The 27,251-nt window shown below is 51.4% G+C and overlaps 1 protein-coding gene across 1 annotated transcript in view; it reads left to right on the top strand.

Annotated features, from left to right (window-relative positions):
- Positions 1–22,920, top strand: part of LOC142281061 (cystatin-B-like) — a 39,421-nt gene extending 16,501 nt beyond the window's left edge. The window contains exons 2-3 of the mRNA XM_075332815.1: positions 13,756–13,857; positions 22,645–22,920. Coding sequence (XP_075188930.1) covers positions 13,756–13,857; positions 22,645–22,761 — 219 coding nt within the window. The 3' untranslated portion in view covers positions 22,762–22,920. The remainder of the gene's footprint in view (positions 1–13,755; positions 13,858–22,644) is intronic.
- The last annotated feature ends 4,331 nt before the right edge of the window (positions 22,921–27,251 follow it).

Raw genomic sequence — 27,251 nt, 5'->3', positions numbered from 1 at the left:
GGGATATGTAAGAAGGAGGTGAGGATGGGCAGCACAAATGATCAGGATATGTAAGAAGGAGACGAGGATGGGCAGCACAAATGATGGGGATATGTAAGAAGGAGACGAGGATGGGCAGCACAAATGATGGGGATATGTAAGAAGGAGGAGAGGATGGGCAGCACAAATGATGGGGATATGTAAGAAGGAGGCGAGAATGGGCAGCACAAATGATGGGGATATGTAAGAAGGAGGCGAGGATGGGCAGCACAAATGATGGGGATATGTAAGAAGGAGGAGAGGATGGGCAGCACAAATGATGGGGATATGTAAGAAGGAGACGAGGATGGGCAGCACAAATGATGGGGATATGTAAGAAGGAGGTGAGGATGGGCAGCACAAATGATCAGGATATGTAAGAAGGAGACGAGGATGGGCAGCACAAATGATGGGGATATGTAAGAAGCAGACGAGGATGGGCAGCACAAATGATGGGGATATGTAAGAAGGAGACAAGGATGGGCAGCACAAATGATGGGGATATGTAAGGAGGAGGAGAGGATGGGCAGCACAAATGATGGGGATATGTAAGAAGGAGGTGAGGATGAGCAGCACAAATGATGGGGATATGTAAGAAGGAGGCGAGGATGGGCAGCACAAATGATGGGGATATGTAAGAAGGAGACGAAGATGGGCAGCACAAATGATGGGGATATGTAAGAAGGAGACGAGGATGGGCAGCACAAATGATGGGGATATGTAAGAAGGAGGCGAGGATGGGCAGCACAAATGATCGGGATATGTAAGAAGGAGGAGAGGATGGGTAGCACAAATGATGGGGATATGTAAGAAGTAGACGAAGATGGGCAGCACAAATGATGGGGATATGTAAGAAGGAGACGAGGATGGGCAGCACAAATGATGGGGATATGTAAGAAGGAGACGAAGATGGGCAGCAGAAATGATGGGGATATGTAGGAAGGAGGAGAGGATGGGCAGCACAAATGATGGGGATATGTAAGAAGGAGGCGAGAATGGGCAGCACAAATGATGGGGATATGTAAGAAGGAGACGAGGATGGGCAGCACAAATGATGGGGATATGTAAGAAGGAGGAGAGGATGGGCAGCACAAATGATGGGGATATGTAAGAAGGAGACGAGGATGTGCAGCACAAATGATGGGGATATGTAAGAAGGAGACGAGGATGGGCAGCACAAATGATCAGGATATGTAAGAAGGAGACGAGGATGGGCAGCACAAATGATCAGGATATGTAAGAAGGAGACGAGGATGGGCAGCACAAATGATGGGGATATGTAAGAAGGAGACGAGGATGGGCAGCACAAATGATGGGGATATGTAAGAAGGAGGAGAGGATGGGCAGCACAAATGATGGGGATATGTAAGAAGGAGGCGAGAATGGGCAGCACAAATGATGGGGATATGTAAGAAGGATACGAGGATGGGCAGCACAAATGATGGGGGTATGTAAGAAGGAGGAGAGGATGGGCAGCACAAATGATGGGGATATGTAAGAAGGAGGCGAGGATGGGCAACACAAATGATGGGGATATGTAAGAAGGAGACGAGGATGGGCAGCACAAATGATGGGGATATGTAAGAAGGAGGAGAGGATGGGTAGTACAAATGATGGGTATATGTAAGAAGGAGGTGAGGATGTGTAGCACAAATGATGGGGATATGTAAGAAGGAGGCGAGGATGGGCAGCACAAATGATGGTGATATGTAAGAAGGAGACGAGGATGGGCAGCACAAATGATGGGGATATGTAAGAAAGAGACGAGGATGGGCAGCACAAATGATGGGGATATGTAAGAAGGAGGAGAGGATGGGCAGCACAAATGATGGGGATATGTAAGAAGGTGACGAGGATGTGCAGCACAAATGATGGGGATATGTAAGAAGGAGGTGAGGATGGGCAGCACAAATGATCAGGATATGTAAGAAGGAGACGAGGATGGGCAGCACAAATGATGGGGATATGTAAGAAGGACACGAGGATGGGCAGCACAAATGATGGGGATATGTAAGAAGGAGGAGAGGATGGGCAGCACAAATGATGGGGATATGTAAGAAGGAGGCGAGAATGGGCAGCACAAATGATGGGGATATGTAAGAAGGAGACGAGGATGGGCAGCACAAATGATGGGGATATGTAAGAAGGAGACGAGGATGGGCAGCACAAATGATGGGGATATGTAAGATGGAGGAGAGGATGGGCAGCACAAATGATGGGGATATATAAGAAGGAGGCGAGGATGGGCAGCACAAATGATGGGGATATGTAAGAAGGAGGAGAGGATGGGCAGCACAAATGATGGGGATATGTAAGAAGGAGACGAGGATGGGCAGCACAAATGATGGGGATATGTAAGAAGGAGGTGAGGATGGGCAGCACAAATGATCAGGATATGTAAGAAGGAGACGAGGATGGGCAGCACAAATGATCAGGATATGTAAATAGGAGGCGAGGATGGGCAGCACAAATGATGGGGATATGTAAGAAGGAGGCGAGGATGGGCAGCACAAATCATCGGGATATGTAAGAAGGAGGAGAGGATGGGCAGCACAAATGATGGGGATATGTAAGAAGGAGGTAAGGATGGGCAGCACAAATGATCGGGATACGTAAGAAGGAGATGAGGATGTGCAGCACAAATGATCGGGATATGTATGAAGGAGACGAGGATGGGCAGCACAAATGATTGGAATATGTAAGAACGAGGCGAGGATGGGCAGCACAAATGATGGGGATATTTAAGAAGGAGGCGAGGATGGGCAGCACTAATGATCGTGATATGTAAGAAGGAGACGAAGATGGGCAGCACAAATGATCAGGATATGTAAGAAGGAGACGAGGATGGGCAGCACAAATGATGGGGATATGTAAGAAGGAGGTGAGGATGGGCAGCACAAATGATAGGGATATTTAAGAAGGAGGAGAGGATGGGCAGCACAAATGATCGGGATATGTAAGAAGGAGACGAGGATGGGCAGCACAAATGATTGGAATATGTAAGAAGGAGGCGAGGATGGGCAGCACAAATGATAGGGATATTTAAGAAGGAGGCGAGGATGGGCAGCACTAATGATCGGGATATGTAAGAAGGAGACGAAGATGGGCAGCACAAATGATCAGGATATGTAAGAAGGAGACGAGGATGGGCAGCACAAATGATGGGGATATGTAAGAAGGAGGTGAGGATGGGCAGCACAAATGATAGGGATATTTAAGAAGGAGGAGAGGATGGGCAGCACAAATGATCGGGATATGTAAGAAGGAGACGAGGATGGGCAGCACAAATGATCAGGATATGTAAGAAGGAGACGAGGATGGGCAGCACAAATGATGGGGATATGTAAGAAGGAGACGAGGATGGGCAGCACAAATGATGGGGATATGTAAGAAGGAGACGAGAATGGGCAGCACAAATGATGGGGATATGTAAGAAGGAGACGAGGATGGGCAGCACAAATGATCAGGATATGTAAGAAGGAGACGAGGATGGGCAGGACAAATGATGGGGATATGTAAGAAGGAGGAGAGGATGGGCAGCACAAATGATGGGGATATGTAAGAAGGAGACGAGGATGGGCAGCACAAATGATGGGGATATGTAAGAAGGAGGTGAGGATGGGCAGCACAAATGATAGGGATATTTAAGAAGGAGGAGAGGATGGGCAGCACAAATGATCGGGATATGTAAGAAGGAGACGAGGATGGGCAGCACAAATTATCAGGATATGTAAGAGGGAGACGAGGATGGGCAGCACAAATGATGGGGATATGTAAGAAGGAGACGAGGATGGGCAGCACAAATGATCAGGATATGTAAGAAGGAGACGAGGATGGGCAGCACAAATGATGAGGATATGTAAGAAGGAGGAGAGGATGGGCAGCACAAATGATGGGGATATGTAAGAAGGAGACGAGGATGGGCAGCACAAATGATGGGGATATGTAAGAAGGAGACGAGGATGGGCAGCACAAATGATGGGACATGTAAGAAGGAGACGAGGATGGGCAGCATAAATGATGGGGATATGTAAGAAGGAGACGAGGATGGGCAGCACAAATGATAGGGATATGTAAGAAGGAGACGAGGATGGGCAGCACAAATGATGGGGATATGTAGGAAGGAGGCGAGGATGGGCAGCACAAATGATGGGGATATGTAAGAAGGAGGAGCGGATGGGCAGCACAAATGATGGGGATATGTAAGAAGGAGACGAGGATGGGCAGCATAAATGATGGGGATATGTAAGAAGGAGACGAGGATGGGCAGCACAAATGATCGGAATATGTAAGAAGGAGACGAGGATGGGCAGCACAAATGATCAGGATATGTAAGAAGGAAACGAGGATGGGCAGCACAAATGATCGGGATATGTAAGAAGGAGGCGAGGATGGGCAGCACAAATGATGGGGATATGTAAGAAGGAGACGAGGATGGGCAGCACAAATGATGGGGATATGTAAGAAGGTGTGAGGTAAATCCGGAGATATGACGATAAATCATGATATTCAAGTTATGTCAGGAAGCCCTCTCCTGGTGTCACCCCCCCTTTCCTTCACACAACTTGTTTAGCAACCCATCCCATGGCCATCTCCTGTGATATGGAAATTAGGTGATGTGGGAACAAAGGACACAGGATGACTCCCTGCCGTCACCCTGTAACAAGAGTTGTATCTCATTATAAGGCTCTGGAACTAGCCAGACAGAACGACTCCAGTAAAAAATGGTTCATATCTCGCAAGCCATATTTCCGATAAATACGGCAACCATAAAAATGGTGTTTTCGCATGCGGACGATGCTGGCACACCTTTTTTATGGGAGCGGGAGCTTGGGAAATACCCCAGGCGTGATATCAGCCAATGTGGAACTAGTAGACAAGTCATGAAACCTCTCATTCTGTAGCTAAATTCATAACTGTCACAATGAGAGCATTGGCGTCCGCCTACGACGCTCCCAGGCCAAGTTATGGCCATATTCCATGTTGTGGATTTTGTCCATAACTCCAGCCAGGGGTGGAGCAGTGCTCCCTCTGAGGTCACGAAGGTAGGAGGGGACCTGGATTTGCCCAGGTTGATAACCCTACTTCGGCCATTTTCCAGGGTTCTTTCGCTGGGGGTCACGTGCAGGAAACATCTGTGGGAGTTCCTAGAAACCTGGTCTACAGCGCCCCCCTGTGGCCAGACGCACAAGGTAACTGATTGAATTGCCTACCTGTTTGTAAACCATGCTTTATCTGTAACTGTACTCTGACATATGTATATTCTGTAGATTCCCTATTGTATATATTGTAGTTTCTAGTGTGCTTTAGGCTGATTAAATTATATAATTAATCTTGGGCTGTTCTGTTATCTCGATCTTGAATCCCACGTCTGTGTGTTCGGCTAATAGTTACCGTGAAGCGGTTGGTGGCAGCGAGTTTGTGCCAAGGATTATTGTGGGGAGGCCAGTGAGATTCGGGGAGATTTTATATATTCCGCCCGCGGAGGTCGGGGGAATATATACCCTACTCTCACCGGGGACCCTTCAATAATCGGCATAAGTAGTATAGCGGCCTCCTTGCTTATTGTCGGGCAATTCCATAATTGGCCTGACTATAAGAGGGGCGCTAGAGAGCGCATCACGTGCTCTGTCTGTCGGTCGGGAGGTATAAAGGAGGGGTGACCCCCACTTGTTACCCCCCGATTGTGACGTACTGGTAGCCAGCGCGGGGGATTTCTGCGTGACCCCCCCGGTGGTTTGTGACATATTGGTGGCAAGCGGTGGGATCGAGATAATAGTGTGTGTGAGTGTGAGACCAATACTCCCAGACACTAAAGACTGCCTGCAGCAGCTGTGGCTGCTGGGGTCTTCAGACTAGCTCAACACTAGAGTGTCAGAGTGCAGATACTGTAAGGTGTGTGGAGGCATCAGGTGTCAGTTCTGTGTCAGTGACCAAAGTCTGCAACAATGGCTGAGAGCACCAGGAGCAGAGCCAAAGGAATGGCCGATGCTCAGGCCAGAGACGATGAGGAGGTTGTCCACGAGCCCTCCAAGAGCCCGACGCCAGAGAACCGCTCTGCAGAGGACATTGCACAACCTGGCACTGCTGGACAAGATGAGGAGCAGCTCACCCAAGGGTCCTCAACGAGCCAGATGCCAGCCCTCCGCTCTGCAATGGACAGTGAAGCACCAGGCTCCGCAGCGGGCCGCAGATCACCACGTGCCATTCCACCGAGCCTGGGAGGCTCGGATAGCCTTCTTCAAATGGCTATGGCCCTTCTCCAGGCTGGAGACCAGAAGGGCTACAAGGAACTCCTGGCAGAGCGCAGGGCAGAGCGGCAGGCAGCGCGTGATGCTGAGGCTGCGGAGCGGCAAGCAGCGCGTGAAGAGCGCCAGGCAGAGCGTGAGGCTGCGGAGCGACAGGCAGACCGTGACTACCAGCTGCATCTAGCCAAGCTCCAGCCCTCATCAGCCACACGTGACCTTCAAGACACCAAACTTCCAAAGGTCCGTGTTGAGGACTTCCCAGTGCTGGAGAAGGATGGAGACTTGGACTCTTTCTTGACTGCTTTTGAACGGACTTGCTTGCAGCACCATCTGGACAAGGACCAGTGGGCCAAATACCTGACCCCCCGTTTAAGGGGTAAGGCCCTGGAAATCCTTGGGGACTTGCCTGCTGAGGCAGATCAGGGCTACGACACCATCAAGCGGGCCCTGATCCAACAGTACAACCTCACTCCGGAGTCCTACCGCAAGAAGTTCCGGACCCTGCAGAAGGGACCAAAGGACTCCTGGGCTGACCACCGGCGGGCACTTGCCCGAGCTGCCGACCACTGGACCCAAGGCCTGCAGCTTTCCACCGGACCAGAGATCCTGGACTTGGTCATCACGGAGCAACTCTTGTGGAACTGCCCTGAGGATCTCCGCCAGTTCATCCGAGACCAGAAGACAAAGGGGTCCACGGCTACAGCTGCCCTGGCCGATGACTACACCAACAATCGGGCTCCTGAAGCCAGGAGAGCAGCCACCAGCAGCACCTGGAGAGGGGGTAAGATGAACTCTGCGACTGCCCCACCTGCCCCTAGACTGCAGGGGGTGTCCCCCTCAACTCCCCTCTCCAGGCCCGTGGCAGAACCAAGACGGTGCCACCAGTGCAACCTACCTGGACACTTCAAGGCCATGTGCCCTCAGCGTCCCAAGGCCCCGGCTCCGTCCCCGTCCCAAGGGCCGCCCAAGGTGTATTGTGTGGGTGGGGGTGGTGGTAGGTCCCTGGACAGCTTCCAACCTGTCACCGTCGGCCGGTCTGTGACCATAGGACTGCGAGACAGCGCCTCGGAGGTGACTCTGGTGCGGCCTGAGATGGTGTCCCCCCAAGACTTGATCCCTGGAAAAACCCTCGCTGTCTCCGGGATTGGAGGCATTGACCCGGCGCTGCCTGTTGCTGACATTTATGTGGACTGGGGCGCAGGGCGAGGGGTGAGGGAGGTGGGGGTAACTGATCGGATCCCTGCAAACGTGCTACTTGGGACAGATTTGGGGCAGATAACCTCCCAGTTTGGGCCCCCCCAAGGGCTGAACCTTCAGCCCGTACTGACATGACTCCTAACAATGTTAATGTGTTATCTATGAATGATGTAAGGGAGGAGGGAGTGAACTCTGATATTTCTGCTTGCATAGACACCATAGACACACACTCAGCTGCAGCTGTGACAGGGGAGGGGGTCAGAGAAAGGTGTGACAATGCCTCTACAAGTAATCAGCCTGTGAGCTGGGATCTGCTGCCCTCTGCAGGGATAAGCAGAGAGCAGGGTGCTGCAGGGGGAGGACCAGTGTGTGGGGTGGGGGCTACCACAGCAAATGTGGGGTCCCCAGAGATTTCACAGCGGGGTTCTGTTGCTGCAGGAGGGGAACAGGCAGGTGAGATTGGGGCCGGTCCAGGAGCGGAAGTGCTCCCAGGTAAGATCTCGGTGCATGGTTCCCCCACAACCGGGGTGTCAGGAAGCCAGGTCGGTCTGCCTGAACCGGCGACTTGGTCAGGAACGGAGGAGGAGCAGGCACGACCCACGGTCGCAGCGGCTGTGGCCGCTGTCACCCGCAGTGGGAGTGCTGGAAGCCAAGGGGCCTCCCGGAGGTCCGATAGCTCTTCCCCTTCTGACCAAGTGGCAGCCGAGTCAGGTGGAGGCCAGGACACAGGTCCCGGGGTACTGACTGAAGATGTGACAGTCTCGTCGATTCTGGCCACATCTAGTCAGGGGTTTCAGGCAGCGTTAGAAGCTGACGACAGCCTGAAAGCTCTTAAGGAGCAGGCGGCACAGCCTCCCTCGGACTCGGACCCGGAGCGAGTGGTCTGGGACCAAGGACGGCTGTACCGGGCCACGGTCCAGCAGGGTTCACCGGAGGCGTGGCCCAGGGACCGACAGTTGGTGGTACCCTATCCGTTCCGGACGGAGTTGTTGCGGATCGCACATGAGATTCCGATGGCCGGACACCTAGGGATCGCTAAGACCAAGGCCAGGTTAAACCAGCATTTCTACTGGCCAAAAATGGGGGCCGATGTGGCTGCCTACTGCCGTTCGTGTGAAACCTGTCAGAGAGTGGGGAAGGCGGGGCCACACCCCAAAGCCCCACTGGTATCTCTGCCAATCATCGATGAGCCTTTCAGGAGGGTGGCTGTGGATCTGGTCGGCCCGCTGGCCATCCCCAGCAGCTCCGGGAAACGCTTCATACTGACGGTAGTGGACTATGCCACCCGGTACCCGGAAGCAGTGGCCTTGTCGTCCATTCGGGCTGACAAGGTGGCCACCGCATTGCTGGAGATTTTCTCCCGAGTGGGTTTTCCCCAGGAAATGCTCACTGACCGGGGGACCCAATTCATGTCCCAGCTGATGGAGGCCCTCTGTAAGCAAGTCCAGGTGCGACATCTGGTGGCCAGCCCGTACCATCCACAGACTAATGGCCTGTGCGAGCGGTTCAATGGCACCTTAAAGCAGATGCTTAAGATGTTGGTCGACTCCCATGGGCGTGACTGGGAGCGGTATCTCCCACACCTGTTATTTGCTTACCGGGAGGTTCCACAGGCCTCAACAGGATTCTCACCGTTTGAGCTCCTGTACGGGCGACGTGTGCGGGGCCCCCTGGCTCTGGTGAAAGAGGCTTGGGAAGGGGATTTGGCCACCCCTGGAGTGTCGGTTATCGAGTATGTCATGCGCTTTCGGGACAAAATGCAGGCCTTGACGCAACTGGTACACGACAATATGGCTCAAGCCCAGGCCGATCAGAAGCGTTGGTACGACCAGAACGCTTGTGAGAGGACCTACCAAGTGGGTCAAAAGGTGTGGGTACTGGTCCCCGTACCACAGGACAAGCTTCAGGCAGCCTGGGAAGGCCCATACCTCGTGTACCAGCAGCTCAACCCTGTGACGTACCTGGTCACCCTGGACCCTGCCCGTGGAAGGCGGAAGCCCTTCCATGTGAACATGATGAAGGCACATCATGAGCGGGAGGCATGTGCGCTCCCCGTGTGCAACCTGCCCGAGGAGGGAGAAGCGGAAACCCTCTTGGATATGCTAGCCCAGGTTAGGGCAGGCGGATCCATTGAGGATGTGGAGGTTGGCCACCAGCTCTTGGAGGACCAACGGTCCCAGCTGTGGGCCACCCTACACCCCTTCCGGGGGTTGTTTACCAACCAGCCCGGAAGGACTGACTTGGCTGTCCATCACGTGGACACTGGGGATCATCCCCCGATCCGGCGTTCAGCATATCGGGTCTCCCTGGAGGTGCAGCAACACATGCGCCAGGAGATTGACGAGATGCTGAAGCTAGGGGTGATCCAGGCATCCAACAGCGCTTGGGCCTCGCCTGTAGTCCTCGTCCCTAAGAAGGACCGAACCACTCGGTTCTGCGTGGACTACAGGGGGCTCAATGCTGTCACGGTCGCCGATGCGTACCCAATGCCACGCATCGATGACCTGCTCGATCAGTTGGCCGGGGCTCAGTACCTGACCATCATGGACCTGAGCCGGGGATATTGGCAGATCCCCCTGACTCGCAAGGCCAGGGAACGCTCTGCCTTTATTACCCCATTTGGACTGTACGAGTCCACGGTGATGCCATTCGGGATGAGGAATGCCCCTGCCACTTTCCAGCGGATGGTCAACACCCTGCTCAAGGGACTTGAAGGGTACGCGGCCGCGTACCTGGATGACATTGCCGTCTTCAGTCCCACCTGGGAAGATCACCTAGAGCATCTAGCACAGGTGCTCAGGCGGGTCCACCGGGCAGGTTTGACCATCAAGCCGGGCAAGTGTCAGCTGGCCATGAGCGAGGTCCAGTACCTCGGTCACCGGGTAGGCGGGGGAACACTGAAGCCCGAGCCTGAGAAAGTGGAGGCCATCGCATCCTGGCCCACCCCCAGGACCAAGAAGCAGGTGATGTCCTTCTTGGGGACCGCTGGGTACTATAGGAGGTTTGTTCCATGCTATAGTAGCCTGGCAAAGCCCCTGACGGACCTCACCAAGAAGAAGCTGCCCTCTGCAGTCGATTGGACAATGGACTGCGAGACAGCCTTCCGGGCCCTAAAGGACGCCCTGTCCAGCCCGCCCGTGCTACAGGCAGCCGACTTCACGCGGCCGTTTGTAGTACAGACCGACGCCAGTGACTTCGGCCTCGGTGCGGTGCTCAGCCAGGTGGACTCTGCGAGCCAAGAGCACCCAGTCTTGTACCTGAGCAGGAAGCTGTTACCGAGGGAAGTGGCCTATTCCACAATGGAGAAGGAGTGCCTGGCCATAGTGTGGGCCCTGCAGCGTCTGCAACCCTATCTATACGGGCGCCACTTCATCGTGGAGACGGACCACAACCCCCTCAGCTGGTTGCACACCGTCTCTGGGACGAATGGGCGACTGTTGCGATGGAGCCTTGCGCTCCAGCAATACAACTTCACCATTCGCCACAAAAGGGGCCGTGACCACGGTAACGCAGACGGGCTGTCCCGACAAGGAGAGGTCGCGGACGGGCGCACGGGGGAACACCGGAGTGTGCTGCCCCCTAGCGCCCTCAAAAGGGGGGAGGTGTGAGGTAAATCCGGAGATATGACGATAAATCATGATATTCAAGTTATGTCAGGAAGCCCTCTCCTGGTGTCACCCCCCCTTTCCTTCACACAACTTGTTTAGCAACCCATCCCATGGCCATCTCCTGTGATATGGAAATTAGGTGATGTGGGAACAAAGGACACAGGATGACTCCCTGCCGTCACCCTGTAACAAGAGTTGTATCTCATTATAAGGCTCTGGAACTAGCCAGACAGAACGACTCCAGTAAAAAATGGTTCATATCTCGCAAGCCATATTTCCGATAAATACGGCAACCATAAAAATGGTGTTTTCGCATGCGGACGATGCTGGCACACCTTTTTTATGGGAGCGGGAGCTTGGGAAATACCCCAGGCGTGATATCAGCCAATGTGGAACTAGTAGACAAGTCATGAAACCTCTCATTCTGTAGCTAAATTCATAACTGTCACAATGAGAGCATTGGCGTCCGCCTACGACGCTCCCAGGCCAAGTTATGGCCATATTCCATGTTGTGGATTTTGTCCATAACTCCAGCCAGGGGTGGAGCAGTGCTCCCTCTGAGGTCACGAAGGTAGGAGGGGACCTGGATTTGCCCAGGTTGATAACCCTACTTCGGCCATTTTCCAGTGTTCTTTCGCTGGGGGTCACGTGCAGGAAACATCTGTGGGAGTTCCTAGAAACCTGGTCTACAGCGCCCCCCTGTGGCCAGACGCACAAGGTAACTGATTGAATTGCCTACCTGTTTGTAAACCATGCTTTATCTGTAACTGTACTCTGACATATGTATATTCTGTAGATTCCCTATTGTATATATTGTAGTTTCTAGTGTGCTTTAGGCTGATTAAATTATATAATTAATCTTGGGCTGTTCTGTTATCTCGATCTTGAATCCCACGTCTGTGTGTTCGGCTAATAGTTACCGTGAAGCGGTTGGTGGCAGCGAGTTTGTGCCAAGGATTATTGTGGGGAGGCCAGTGAGATTCGGGGAGATTTTATATATTCCGCCCGCGGAGGTCGGGGGAATATATACCCTACTCTCACCGGGGACCCTTCAATAATCGGCATAAGTAGTATAGCGGCCTCCTTGCTTATTGTCGGGCAATTCCATAATTGGCCTGACTATAAGAGGGGCGCTAGAGAGCGCATCACGTGCTCTGTCTGTCGGTCGGGAGGTATAAAGGAGGGGTGACCCCCACTTGTTACCCCCCGATTGTGACGTACTGGTAGCCAGCGCGGGGGATTTCTGCGTGACCCCCCCGGTGGTTTGTGACAGAAGGAGACGAGGATGGGCAGCACAAATGATAGGGATATTTAAGAAGGAGACGAGGATGGGCAGCACAAATGATCGGGATATGTAAGAAGGAGACGAGGATGGGCAGCACAAATGATCGGGATATGTAAGAAGGAGGTGAGGATGGGCAGCACAAATGATCGGGATATGTAAGAAGGAGACGAGGATGGGCAGCACAAATGATAAGGATATGTAAGAAGGAGACGAGGATGGGCAGCACAAATGATGGGGATATGTAAGAAGGAGGCGAGGATGGGCAGCACAAATGATGGGGATATGTAAGAAGGAGACGAGGATGGGCAGCACAAATGATCGGGATATGTAAGAAGGAGATGAGGATGGGCAGCACAAATGATGGGGATATGTAAGAAGGAGACGAGGATGGGCAGCACAAATGATGGGGATATGTAAGAAGGAGGCGAGGATGGGCAGCACAAATGATCGGGATATGTAAGAAGGAGACGAGGATGGGCAGCACAAATGATGGGGATATGTAAGAAGGAGACGAGAATGGGCAGCACAAATGGTGGGGATATGTAAGAAGGAGGCGAGGATGGGCAGCACAAATGATGGGGATATGTAAGAAGGAGGAGAGGATGGGCAGCACAAATGATGGGGATATGTAAGAAGGAGGCGAGGATGGGCAGCACAAATGATGGGGATATGTAAGAAGGAGACGAGGATGGGCAGCACAAATGATGGGGATATGTAAGAAGGAGACGAGGATGGGCAGCACAAATGGTGGTGATATGTAAGAAGGAGACGAGGATGGGCAGCACAAATGATGGGGATATGTAAGAAGGAGGCGAGGATGGGCAGCACAAATGATGGGGATATGTAAGAAGGAGGCGAGGATGGGCAGCACAAATGATGGGGATATGTAAGAAGGAGACGAGGATGGGCAGCACAAATGGTGGGGATATGTAAGAAGGAGACGAGGATGGGCAGCACAAATGGTGGGGATATGTAAGAAGGAGACGAGGATGGGCAGCACAAATGATGGGGATATGTAAGAAGGAGGCGAGGATGGGCAGCACAAATGATGGGGATATGTAAGAAGGAGACGAGGATGGGCAGCACAAATGACCAAATTGTCCACCAGAATCCTATTTGCTAGCGCTGATGTATAGATGGAGGAGCCCCCAGCCCAGGCCCCTCTGCACACAGCACAGCCGAGGTGTCATGGCGCGGTAGTTCAGATATTGATGCGTCATTATTGCAGGTCGTGATTGAGAGAAGACGGCGGCACCTGACAGGCGTCTGCTCATCAGTGCGCACAAGGGCGACATAAAGGGGCGTGTGAACGCGGTCTGCGCGGAACATCGATTTACCGACCTTGCATAGAAAATGTAATAAAGTATTTTCCTGTTACTTTTGTGTTTTATTTAATCAGGTAAAAGATCAGTTTGAAGAACAAAAGGGGATAAATGTCAAACTGTTTGTGGCTGAGTCGTTCAGAGTTCAACATGTGGAGGGAAAAAACTGGAAAATAAAGGTAAGTGATCTACAAAACCGCACGAGGGTCCTGGTGGTCCTTGTGATCCTGGTGGGCCGGGGGTTTGGGGAACATGTGATAAGTGTCCACTGCAGAGAGCTCTGCAATAATCCAATATTACACAGCATAAAAATGTAACAGATCTGTCACAAGATTACTGCTCTCTGCCCTGCGGCCCCTGAATACAAGTATTTATGCTTTACCCTTAAATATGGAGACATTTCAGAGAAAAACACAGTAAACAGCGAGACCCGAGCAAAGTCAGCGGGGAGGAGCCAGCGGGGAGAAGGAGGCATGGAGGAAATGGTGGGAGGAGACAGCGGAGAGGAGTCAGTAGGGAGGAGACGGAGGGAGGAGACAGAGGGAGGAGTCAGTGGAAAGGAGTCAGTAGGGAGGAGACAGAGGGAGGAGTCAGTAGGGAGGAGTCAGTGGGGAGGAGGAGGCAGGGAGGAAATGGTAAGAGGAGACAGCGGAGAGGAGTCAGTAGGGAGGAGACGGAGGGAGGAGACGGAGGGAGGAGTCAGTGGGGAGGAGACTGTGGAAAGGAGTCAGTGGGGAGGAGATGGCGGAAAGGAGTCAGTGGGCAGGAGACAGTGGAGAGGAGCTGACAGGGAGGAGCCGGTGGAGAGGAGCTGACAGGGAGGAGCCGGTGGAGAGGAGTTGGCGAGGAAGAACCGGCAGGGAGGAGCCAGCAGGGGGGAGTCGGTGGGGAGGAGCCGGCATGGAGGAGCCAGTGAAGAGGAGCTGGCGGGAGAAGACGATGGGGAATAGCCAGTGGATAAGAGCGCGAAGGGAGGAGCTGGTGGGAGGAGATGGCTGAGTGGAGCTGGCGGGAATGAGGCGATGGGAGGAGACGGCAGGGAGTGGCAGGTCAGGAGGAGCCAGTGGGAGGAGATGAGGGTGAGGAGCCGCTGGGAAGGAGCCGTGGAGAGGAGCCGGCAAGGGGTAGTCGGTGGGGAGGAGCCAATGGAGATGAGCCAGCAGGGAGGGCCTGGTGAGTAGTAGCCAGTGGGAGGAGCTGTGTGGAGGAGCTGGTGGGAAGAGATGGCAGGGAGGAGACAGTGGGGAAGAGCCTGTGGAGAGGACTCGGTGGGGAGGAGTCGTTGGAAGGAGATGGTGGGGAGGAGTTGGTGGAAGGAGATGGTGGGGAGGAGCTGACAGGGAGGAGCCAGTGGAGAGGAGCCAGCAGGGAGAAGCCAGTGGAGAGGAGCTGGCAGGGCGGAGTTGCTGGGGAGGAGCTGGTGGAGAGGAGTTGGCAGGGAGGAGCCAGAGGGAGGAGGTGGCAGGGAGGAGCTGGTGGAGAGGAGATGGCAGGGAGTAGCTGGTGGGGAGAAGCTAGTGCGAAGAGACGGCGGGGAGGAAACAGTGGGGTGGAGCCGGCAGGGAGAAGCTGGTGGAGAAGCAGTGGCAGAGAGGAGCCGAAGGACAGGAGCCAGTGGCATGAGCCAATGGGAGGAGCTGGCGGGGAGGAGCTGGTGGGAGAAGACAACAGGGAGGAGCTGGTGGGAAGACACAGCGAGGAGGAGATGGTGCTGTGGAGCCAGTGGGGAGGAGCTGGTGGAGAGGAGCCGGTGGAAAGAAGCCGGTTAAGAGGAGCTGGTGGGAGGAGACGGCGGGGAGGAGCCGGAAGAGAGGAGCCGGTGGAGAGGAGCCAGCAGGGAGAAGCCACTGGAGAGGAGCTGGCGGGGAGTAGCTGGTGGGAGAAGCCACTGGTGAGGAGCTGGCAGGGAGGAGCTGGTGGGGAGGAGCCGGAAGGGAGGAGCTGGTGGGAAGAGATGGTGGGGAGGAGGTGGCAGGGATAAGCCACGCAGATAATTCAAATTACTGTCAAATTACTGTCTGTGGTTCAGGCAGCAGGGATATTGTAACAGATTCCCACAAAGCGACCTGGTGTTTCCGGTGATGGCTCAGAATAAGCTGTTGTGTGTACAGGAGGGATATAGAATCTCTGACATTATATGATTTGTTTTCCACATTTTTTCACCAGTTTTCACCTCTGCAGACTGTCTATAGATTTCAGTTGTCTCTGAGCTGGTGGGTGTGGATGAGCTGCTCTGATGCCTCCCATACACAGACATGAGGGATTCCTGCTCTCCCTTCTCTATGTAGCACAAGTTCAGAAGCAGCAGCAGCAGCATGGAAAACTTTATACAGCAGGAGTAAGCAGTGTAGCTGTGCATCCAGCACTGGGAGAGATAAAACTGCTGCATGGAGGACATTAGACAGCAGCATGGAGGACATTATACTGCAGCACTGAGCAGTGTAGCTGTGCATCCAGCATGGAGGACATTATACTGCAGCACTGAGCAGTGCAGCTGTGCATCCAGCATGGAGGACATTATACAGCAGCACTGAGCAGTGTAGCTGTGCATCCAGCATGGAGGACATTATACTGCAGCACTGAGCAGTGTATCTGTGCATCCAGCATGGAGGACATTACACAGCAGCACTGAGCAGTGTAGCTGTGCATCCAGCATGGAGGACATTATACTGCAGCACTGAGCAGTGTAGCTGTGCATCCAGCATGGAGGAGATTATACAGCAGCACTGAGCAGTGTAGCTGTGCATCCAGCATGGAGGACATTATACTGCAGCACTGAGCAGTGTAGCTGTGCATCCAGCATGGAGGAGATTATACAGCAGCACTGAGCAGTGTGACTGAATCTAGCTATGGAGAGATACCAGAAAACAGCAGCACTGAGGACAGTATACAAAATTACTAAGAGGTGCAGCTGTGAATCCTACCATGATATGAGATAAAACACTTCCTATACAGCAGCACTGAATTCAAAACTTAAATTATTTTCTAGGGTTTGTGCCCATGATCAGGATTCTGGGGCCGCAGATTTTTACTTTGTTCTCCCACTGAGAACACTCGCGTCTCCGCAGGATAAATTGACCCTGCAGAAGCTTCCTCGCAGGTCAGTTTACACCGTGGGCCGGAGATCTCTACAAATCCATCCTCTGTGCTTGTGCTGCACAATGCAGCGTTTTGGAAGCAGCGAAAACCCTCTGTAAACAAAACGCTGCTAACAGTGATGGTGGGAATGTTCTCTAAGGGGCACTTTGCACACTACGATATCGCAGCTGCGATGTCGGTGGGGTCAAATCAAAAGTGACGCACGTCCGGTGTCGCTGGAGATATCGTGGTGTGCAAATCCTTTTTGATACAATTAATGAGCGCAAAAGCGTCGTTATCGTATCATCGGTGCAGGGTCCGACATTTCCATAATGCCGCTGCTGCGACGGTACGATGTTGTTCCTCGCTCCTGCGGCAGCGCACATTGCTGTGTATGAAGCCGCAGGAGCAAGGAACATCTCCTACCGGCGACACCGCGGCTCACGCCGGCAATGATGAAGGAAGGAGGTAGGCGGGATGTTTACATCCCGCTCATCTCCGCCCATCCGCTTCGATTGGCCGCCTGCCGTGTGATGTCGCTGTGACGACGCACGACCCGCCCCCTAAGGAAGGAGGCAGGTCACCGGCCAGAGCGACGTCGCAGGACAGGTGAGTGCATGTGAAGCTGGCGTAGCGATAATATTCGCTACAGCAGCTATCACAAGATATCGTACCTGAGACGGGGTCGGTGACTATCGCTGCAGCGTCGGTAACACATTGTTACCGATGTCGCAGCGTGCAAAGTGCCCCTTAGATGTCCAAAATTAAGAACCCTGTGACGTTATGTATCAGCACATTAGATGCCGCCAAGTACAGGATAATGATGCTGACACTTGGCTCTTACCCTCAGCACCCAGCTTTCCCATGCTCTGCTGTACATCTCTCAGCACCCAGCTTTCCCATGTTCTGCTATACATCATTCCCTCAGCACCCAGCTTTCCCATGCTCTGCTGTACATCATTCCCTCAGCACCCAGCTTTCCCATGCTCTGCTGTACATCATTCCCTCAGCACCCAGCTTTCCCATGCTCTGCTGTACATCATTCCCTCAGCACCCAGCTTACCCATGCTCTGCTATACATCTCTCAGCACCCAGCTTACCCATGCTCTGCTATACATCATTCCCTCAGCACCCAGCTTTCCCATGCTCTGCTGTACATCATTCCCTCAGCACCCAGCTTTCCCATGCTCTGCTGTACATCATTCCCTCAGCACCCAGCTTACCCATGCTCTGCTATACATCATTCCCTCAGCACCCAGCTTACCCATGCTCTGCTATACATCATTCCCTCAGCACCCAGCTTTCCCATGCTCTGCTGTACATCATTCCCTCAGCACCCAGCTTTCCCATACTCTGCTGTACATCATTCCCTCAGCACCCAGCTTACCCATGCTCTGCTATACATCATTCCCTCAGCACCCAGCTTTCCCATGCTCTGCTGTACATCATTCCCTCAGCACCCAGCTTTCCCATGCTCTGCTGTACATCATTCCCTCAGCACCCAGCTTTCCCATGCTCTGCTGTACATCATTCCCTCAGCACCCAGCTTACCCATGCTCTGCTATACATCATTCCCTCAGCACCCAGCTTTCCCATGCTCTGCTGTACATCATTCCCTCAGCACCCAGCTTTCCCATGCTCTGCTGTACATCATTCCCTCAGCACCCAGCTTTCCCATGCTCTGCTGTACATCATTCCCTCAGCACCTAGCTTACCCATGCTCTGCTATACATCATTCCCTCAGCACCCAGCTTACCCATGCTCTGCTATACATCATTCCCTCAGCACCCAGCTTTCCCATGCTCTGCTGTACATCATTCCCTCAGCACCCAGCTTACCCATGCTCTGCTATACATCTCTCAGCACCCAGCTTTCCCATGCTCTGCTGTACATCATTCCCTCAGCACCCAGATTTCCCATGCTCTGCTGTACATCATTCCCTCAGCACCCAGCTTTCCCATGCTCTGCTGTACATCATTCCCTCAGCACCCAGCTTTCCCATGCTCTGCTGTACATCATTCCGTCAGCACCCAGCTTACCCATGCTCTGCTATACATCATTCCCTCAGCACCCAGCTTACCCATGCTCTGCTATACATTATTCCCTCAGCACCCAGCTTTCCCATATCAGAGCATGTGTAGTACTCAATATATAATACTGCACCACACAGTCCTCCATATATTATACTGCACCCCATAATCGTCCATGTATAAAGTAGCCCTTCAATTATTATCATGAATTTCTCATAGTTCTCCATATATTATAATTTACCACAGTTCTCCATGTTTTATAATGCACCCTGATAGTCCATGTATAAGGTAGGCTCCATAGTCTTCTATATATTATAATGTAGCCCCCATAGTCCTATATGTATTATAATGCAGCCCCATAAAACTTCATATTGTATTATGCAGCCCCATACTCCTCCATGCATAATGCACCCCTATATTCCATGTATAAGGTGTCCTTCATTTTGTATTATGCAGCCCCCCAGGCCTCCATGTATAATAATGCAACCAGCTTCCCCAGGCCTCCATGTATAGCAATACAGCCAGCCTCCCCAGGCCTCCATGTATAGTAATACAGCCAGCCTCCCCAGGCCTCCATGTATAATAATGCAGCCTCTCCAGGCCTCCATGAATAATAATGCAGCCTCTCCAGGCCTCCATGTATAATAATGCAGCCTCTCCAGGCCTTCATGTAAAATGCAGCTCTCCAGGCCTCCATGTAATAATGCAGCCTCTCCAGGCCTCCATGAATAATAATGCAGCCTCTCCAGGCCTCCATGTATAATAATGCAGCCTCTCCAAGCCTCCATGTATAATGCAGCCTCTCCAGCCCTCCATGTATAATGTAGCCTCTCCCAGCCTCCATGTATAATGCAGCCTTCCCAAGCCTCTAGCCACCGTGTACTCAATAATTTATATTAATAAAAAAAACAAAAAAACAAGTACTCATCCTCTCTCTTACTTCCACCACTGCTGTCCTCACCTCTCTCCTCGTTCCGCAGCCACTGCTCTGTCCTCACCGCTTTCCTCTTCCACCGCTGCTCGTCCTCCCTTCTCCTCGTTCTTCGGTCGGTGTCCTCCCGTCCTGTGCTCTGTGCACTCAGCACAGCAGTTGCATGGGAGTGACGTCACCGCACAGGCACAGGGGGAGAATGATGATGCATAGCGCGGCACCGGCCGCGCTATGCTTTATCATTACTGTGCGCAGTGACGGGGGAGCCGCTGCAGCTGCTGACACCAGGCAGGGGGCCCCGGTGCCGGCACTGACACCAGCCAGGGGCGCCCGGTGTCGGCGGCGGCACCGGATCATATAGCGGCTGCGTGGTCTGTGACAGATCAGCGCAGCTCCTCTCTCACTGAAAGGAAATGGCTGCTGATCTGCCTGGCGGCCGCCGGGCCCCTAACCTCCCGGGCCCGGTCGCTATGGCGACCGCTGCGACCGCGGTAGTTACGCCCCTGGATACATACAGACACATGGGTTTATATACTGATCTCATTATGGGATGTCAGGATACATACAGACACGTGGGGTCACACACTGATCCCATTATGGGTTGTCAGGATACATACAGACACATGGGGTCACACACTGATCCCATTATGGGTTGTCAGGATACATACAGACACATGGGGTCACACACTGATCCCATTATGGGTTGTCAGGATACATACAGACACGTGGGGTCACACACTGATCCCATTATGGGTTGTCAGGATACATACAGACACGTGGGGTCACACACTGATCACATTATGGGATGTCAGGATACATACAGACACGTGGGGTCACACACTGATCACATTATGGGATGTCAGGATACATACAGACACGTGGGGTCACACACTGATCACATTATGGGATGTCAGGATACATACAGACACGTGGGGTCACACACTGATCACATTATGGGATGTCAGGATACATACAGACACGTGGGGTCACACACTGATCACATTATGGGATGTCAGGATACATACAGACACGTGGGGTCACACACTGATCACATTATGGGATGTCAGGATACATACAGACACGTGGGGTCATACACTGATCACATTATGGGATGTCAGGATACATACAGACACATGGGGTCACACACTGATCACATTATGGGATGTCAGGATACATACAGACACGTGGGGTCACACACTGATCACATTATGGGATGTCAGGATACATACAGACACGTGGGGTCACACACTGATCACATTATGGGATGTCAGGATACATACAGACACGTGGGGTCATACACTGATCACATTATGGGATGTCAGGATACATACAGACACGTGGGGTCACACACTGATCACATTATGGGATGTCAGGATACATACAGACACGTGGGGTCACACACTGATCACATTATGGGATGTCAGGATACATACAGACACGTGGGGTCACACACTGATCACATTATGGGATGTCAGGATACACACAGACACGTGGGGTCACACACTGATCACATTATGGGATGTCAGGATACATACAGACACGTGGGGTCACACACTGATCACATTATGGGATGTCAGGATACATACAGACACGTGGGGTCACACACTGACCACATTATGGGATGTCAGGATACATACAGACACGTGGAGTCACACACTGATCACATTATGGGATGTCAGGATACATACAGACACGTGGGGTCACACACTGACCACATTATGGGATGTCAGGATACATACAGACACGTGGAGTCACACACTGATCACATTATGGGATGTCAGGATACATACAGACACGTGGGGTCACACACTGATCACATTATGGGATGTCAGGATACATACAGACACGTGGGGTCACACACTGATCACATTATGGGATGTCAGGATACATACAGACACATGGGGTCACACACTGATCACATTATGGGATGTCAGGATACATACAGACACGTGGGGTCATACACTGATCACATTATGGGATGTCAGGATACATACAGACACATGGGGTCACACACTGATCACATTATGGGATGTCAGGATACATACAGACACGTGGGGTCACACACTGATCACATTATGGGATGTCAGGATACATACAGACACGTGGGGTCACACACTGATCCCATTATGGGATGTCAGGATACATACAGACACGTGGGGTCATACACTGATCACATTATGGGATGTCAGGATACATACAGACACATGGGGCCACACATTGATCACATTATGGGATGTCAGGATACATACAGACACGTGGGGTCACACATTGATCACATTATGGGATGTCAGGATACATACAGACACGTGGGGTCATACACTGATCACATTATGGGATGTCAGGATACATACAGACACGTGGGGTCATACACTGATCACATTATGGGATGTCAGGATACATACAGACACGTGGGGTCACACACTGATCACATTATGGGATGTCAGGATACATACAGACACGTGGGGTCACACACTGATCACATTATGGGATGTCAGGATACATACAGACACGTGGGGTCACACACTGATCACATTATGGGATGTCAGGATACATACAGACACGTGGAGTCACACACTGATCACATTATGGGATGTCAGGATACATACAGACACGTGGGGTCACACACTGATCACATTATGGGATGTCAGGATACATACAGACACGTGGGGTCACACACTGATCACATTATGGGATGTCAGGATACATACAGACACGTGGGGTCACACACTGATCACATTATGGGATGTCAGGATACATACAGACACGTGGGGTCACACACTGATCCCATTATGGGATGTCAGGATACATACAGACACGTGATTATTGAGTGATATATATTGGTGCACTCATCAGTTTGGTGTGCAGTCACGGCTGATGGGCCAGTGACCTCCGCTCTCCGTGTAACGTGTCCGTGTGTCTCTCCGCAGGTCAATACTGGAGGTCATTACTGTCATATAGAAGTACATGAATATCTACAACATCATGGAAAGAAACCTAAGCTAGAACATATTAAGTGCGGGAAAACCAAGGAAGACAAACTCTAAGTTTTTGGTTTGTTTTTGTTTTTTTTTTTTAAAAAGAAAAAAAAAGAAGAATCCGCTGCTGAATGCTCCATTGTGGAGATCGGTAATGATTCCTCCCGATGTGCAGATAGCCAGAAATGGCAGAACTTGTCTTATAAGAATAAATTCTCCTTTCTCTGATGAGTCTGTGATCTGTGAATTAACGATAACGATGAACGCAGCGGAGGTGATCTGTGATACCAGACACCGGGTGTTAGGGGTGATGAACAGGGCGTTTATATAGGCAGGCGACACCAAACGGGGGTCCTGTCTTCTTTCCTGGGGGGGTTAATACCTGACCATGAGGTCTTCTTAAGTACAAAGCACCGCCCTGATACTCCTGTAAAGAGCAGTGATAATATCATATATTCATGCATTATAATGTAACCTAGTAACCAGCACCAAATCATCCGGCCAAAAACAATAGACATCAAGCTAATTCTTCTGGAGGGAGCCTGCACCACTTCTGTGGTTTCTGTACTTCTTCCCTGTGAACATCACCAGTCCCTCACAATTGCAGGAATATCGCAGGTCACACCCACCATGACATCACCATTCAGGGCTCGCTGAGTCCCCGCCTCCTGCATTTAGGACTATGCTGACCACGCCCCTTATGACATCACTGTTTTGAGCACAGTACTCTGAGAGATGCTGGCTGAGTCCCCGCCTCCTGCATTTAGGACTATGCTGACCACGCCCCTTATGACATCACGGTTTTGAGCACAATGCTCTGAGAGCTGCTGGCTGAGTCCCCGCCTCCGCCTATGCTGACCACGCCCCTTATGACATCACTGTTTTGCGCACAATGCTGTTAGAGCTGCTGGCTGAGTCCCCACCTCCTGCATTCAGGACGGTGTTGACCACGCCCCTTATGACATCACTGTTTTGAGCACAATGCTCTGAGAGCCGCTGGCTGAGTCCCCGCCTCCTCCAGCAGGGCTGAGCATGACTGTCAGGCTATGTTCTTTACAAAGCACAGATGGGAAATCTCTGTACTCTGTGCTTTGTTCTGATTGTAACAGGAGTGGGGTTCACATCATTACATGTCACAGCAAAAATATACAAAATATAAAATGATTAATCTAAATGGTAAAGAACAAAAAAATCAAATGCTTAAATTACTATTTTTCTGTCACATCCCCTCAAAACTGGAATTAAAAGAGATCAATACATAATATGTTACCTAAAATTGTACAGTAAAGACTATAACACGCTATGAAAAATCAAACCTTTTCAGTCTTGTAGCGTCTCAGAGGTCTGACCACAGCTTCTTTAAGTTAATCCTCTAGAGACGGTGTCTTACAAACAAAATATAAACACAAGAAAGATGGACGATTGCTGGGGTCCATGCAGCACCACCATTACTCATGAGAATCGAAGACAGTCCCTGATGAGAAAGGAGCAGTACTGAGCATGAGCGACCACTGACCCATTCACTGTCTACACTAGTGGTGGTCGCACATGCTCAGTACATGGGGTTTTGGATTTCCTCATCCCAAGATTTAGAGTGTAAATCCTCAGTTTCCCTTCGCTCTCTATAAAGACACATCTGCAGATGTCTGCCTCCCTCTCTATACAGACACATCTGCACGTTTTTCCCTCCGCTCTCTATATAAACACATCTGCAGGTTTTTCCCTCTGCTCTCTATACAGACACATCTGCAGGTTTTTCCCTCCGCTCTGTATACAGACACATCTGCAGGTTTTTCCCTCCGCTCTGTATACAGACACATCTTCAGGTTTTTCCCTCCGCTCTGTATGGAGACACATCTGCAGGTTTTCCCCTCCGCTCTGTATACAGACACATCTGCAGGTTTTTCCCTCCACTCTCTATACAGACACATCTGCAGGTTTTTCTCACAATATGACATGAAATCAGAAAAAAACTTTCCTGTTTTCGGTCAATTAGGAACCAAAATTATTTCTATTTGCCAAATGCCAGAATAATGAGAGATCAAAAAGGTCTGTGGAGCCTCTGTTAGGAGTCTCAACACAGAAACTAACAGAGGCTCCACGGACCTTTTTGATTTGCATATTTCCCAGGGGGCAATGTACCTAGGATTTCACTGTGTTGAGCGCCCTCGTTGGCTGCCGGCAGTGTTTTCTCTGGCTGGTCTCCCCGAGATCAGTGATTGTTTTGTCTTGTTGGTCTACTAGGCATTGCTCCCACCTGGCCAAATTCCTACTCCACACTGATGAGGGGCAACACCCCGAAACAGCTGTCTGTGAATGGATACCTGGCCTTGGTATTTCCCTTGCTCATATCTTTAAACTTGTCAAAAAGTTGGGTATTGACTAAAAGGGCCACTTAATATGGTGGTTATGGTGGTCTCCTATAAATAGTCACCCCTTGGCTGGGCCCTTCCCGGAGGAATATCTGGCTGGTTTCTGTGTTGAGACTCCTAACAGAGGCTCCACGGAGCTTTTTGATTTGCATATTTCCCAGGGGGCAATGTACCTAGGATTTCACTGTTTTGAGCGCCCTCGCTGGCTGCCGGCAGTGTTTTCTCTGGCTGGTCTCCCTCAGATCAGTGATTGTTTAGAATAATGAGAGAGGGAGACAGAATGTTTTTGTAATTTTTATTACTTTCTGCAAAGTCAAAAGTTTACATCCCGTAAGAGTACTACAGAGGCATATCTAGGGGGTCTGGCGGGGCATGTGCCCCGGGCGCAGCTGTCAGGGGGCGGAGAGTCTCCTTGGCAGCTGCATTTTTCTGCCCCTGTGGTCGAAGCTAGCTATTCTCTGATAGCCGACTCCCACTGACAGCCGGACTCAAAGTGCAGCGTGCGGCTCCCTATGATCAATTGTACTTGTATCTTTCAGATGTGAGTACATTTGAACCCTGACCGCTGACACTTCCGGGTCAGCGCAACATCAGCAGTGTGATCAGGTCAGCTGATCACACTGGTGACATCACTTTTCGGCGTCGCAGAGGCGGCAAACAATGGTGGTGGTGAATGCTCCACTCGGTGGAGCTGAAGACACCGAAGTGGAACAACAGAGGGTGAGGGTGTAAGTACATATAGACATTGTATGTTGGGGAGGGTGAGGGAGTAAGTATATACAGACACAGACTGTTGGGGAGGGAGAGGGGGGAAGCATATACAGGCACATTATGTTGGGGAGGGTGAGGAGGGAAGTAGATAGAGACACAGTATGTTAGGGAGGGTGAGGGAGAAGTAACAACAGACAGTATGTTGGGGAGAGTGAGGAGTGGAAGTACAGTATATACAGACACAGTATGTTGGGGGAGGGTAAGTGGTGAAGTATATACAGACAGTATGTTGGGGAGGGTGAGGGCCGGAAGTATATACAGACACAGTTTGCTGGGGAAGGAAGTATATACAGACACAGTATGTTGGGGAGGGTGAGGGGGGGAAATATATAGAGACAAGGTATGTTGGGAGGGTGAGGGGGAACTATATACAGACAGTATGTTGGGGACAGTGAGGTGCAGAAGTATATACAAACACAGTATGTTGGAGAGGGCGAGTGGAGAAGTATATACAGACAGTATGTTGGGGAGGGTGGGGGGGGAGTATATAGAGACACAGTATGTTGGGGAAGATGAGGGAGGAATTATATACAGACACAGAATGTTGGGGGAGGGTGAGTGGGGAAGTACATACAGGTAGTATGTTGGGGAGGGTGAGAGGTGAAGTATATATACACACAGTATGTTGGGGGGGGGGGTGAGGAGGAAGTATATACAGACAGTATGTTAGGGAGAGTGAAGGGGGAACTATATACAGACAGTATGTTGGGGAGAGTGAGGGGCGGATGTATATACAGACAGTATGTTGGGGAGGATGAGGGGGGGAGTATACAGAGACACAGTATTTTGGGGAGTGTGAGGGGGAAGTATATACAGACAGTATGTTGGATGGTGAGGGGGGAAGTATATACAGACACAGTATGTTGATGTTAATTTTGAGGACACAGTAGGAGGAATTTCAGGACTATCTGTGCGCAATGGGGGAATTTTGAGTACATGGTATGGGAAGCAAGTTGGCAGAATGGGTGCGGACACAGTATGGAGAGTGAGGGGGCATGAGTGTGGAAGAAGTGAGGAGACAGTATTGGATAAAAAAAGGTGAGGGGACCATTAAATAGAGACTGGGTAGAGGGGATTTGGAGGTGGCGACAGTGTGAGGCCATAACGAGGAGGGGTGTGTGATGAGGGTATAGAGACTGGGCAGTATAGTGAGTTCACAGTGTAGAGGACAGTGTGAAGAGTGGGTTAAGTATGGAAAGGAGAGGGAGGTGGAGGGCATGTACCATAAGAGGGACAGTGTGTACATCATTTTTTTGTGCAGAGAATACACCGAGGGGCCATTATTTATTCAAGGGCACAGTGCAGGGAAGATTTTTTTTATTTAGGAGTATTCTAATCATTCTGCTACTTTTAAGGGTATCATTTTCAGATGTGCTGTAGAAGACCAGAGAAGATGGAAGTCTGCAGAGACTAGCT

The sequence above is a fragment of the Anomaloglossus baeobatrachus genome, chromosome 2, assembly GCF_048569485.1.
Source record: "Anomaloglossus baeobatrachus isolate aAnoBae1 chromosome 2, aAnoBae1.hap1, whole genome shotgun sequence".
NCBI lineage: Eukaryota > Metazoa > Chordata > Amphibia > Anura > Aromobatidae > Anomaloglossus > Anomaloglossus baeobatrachus.
Note: the sequence above shows the minus strand (reverse complement) of the source record. Positions and strands in the feature narration are given on the sequence as shown.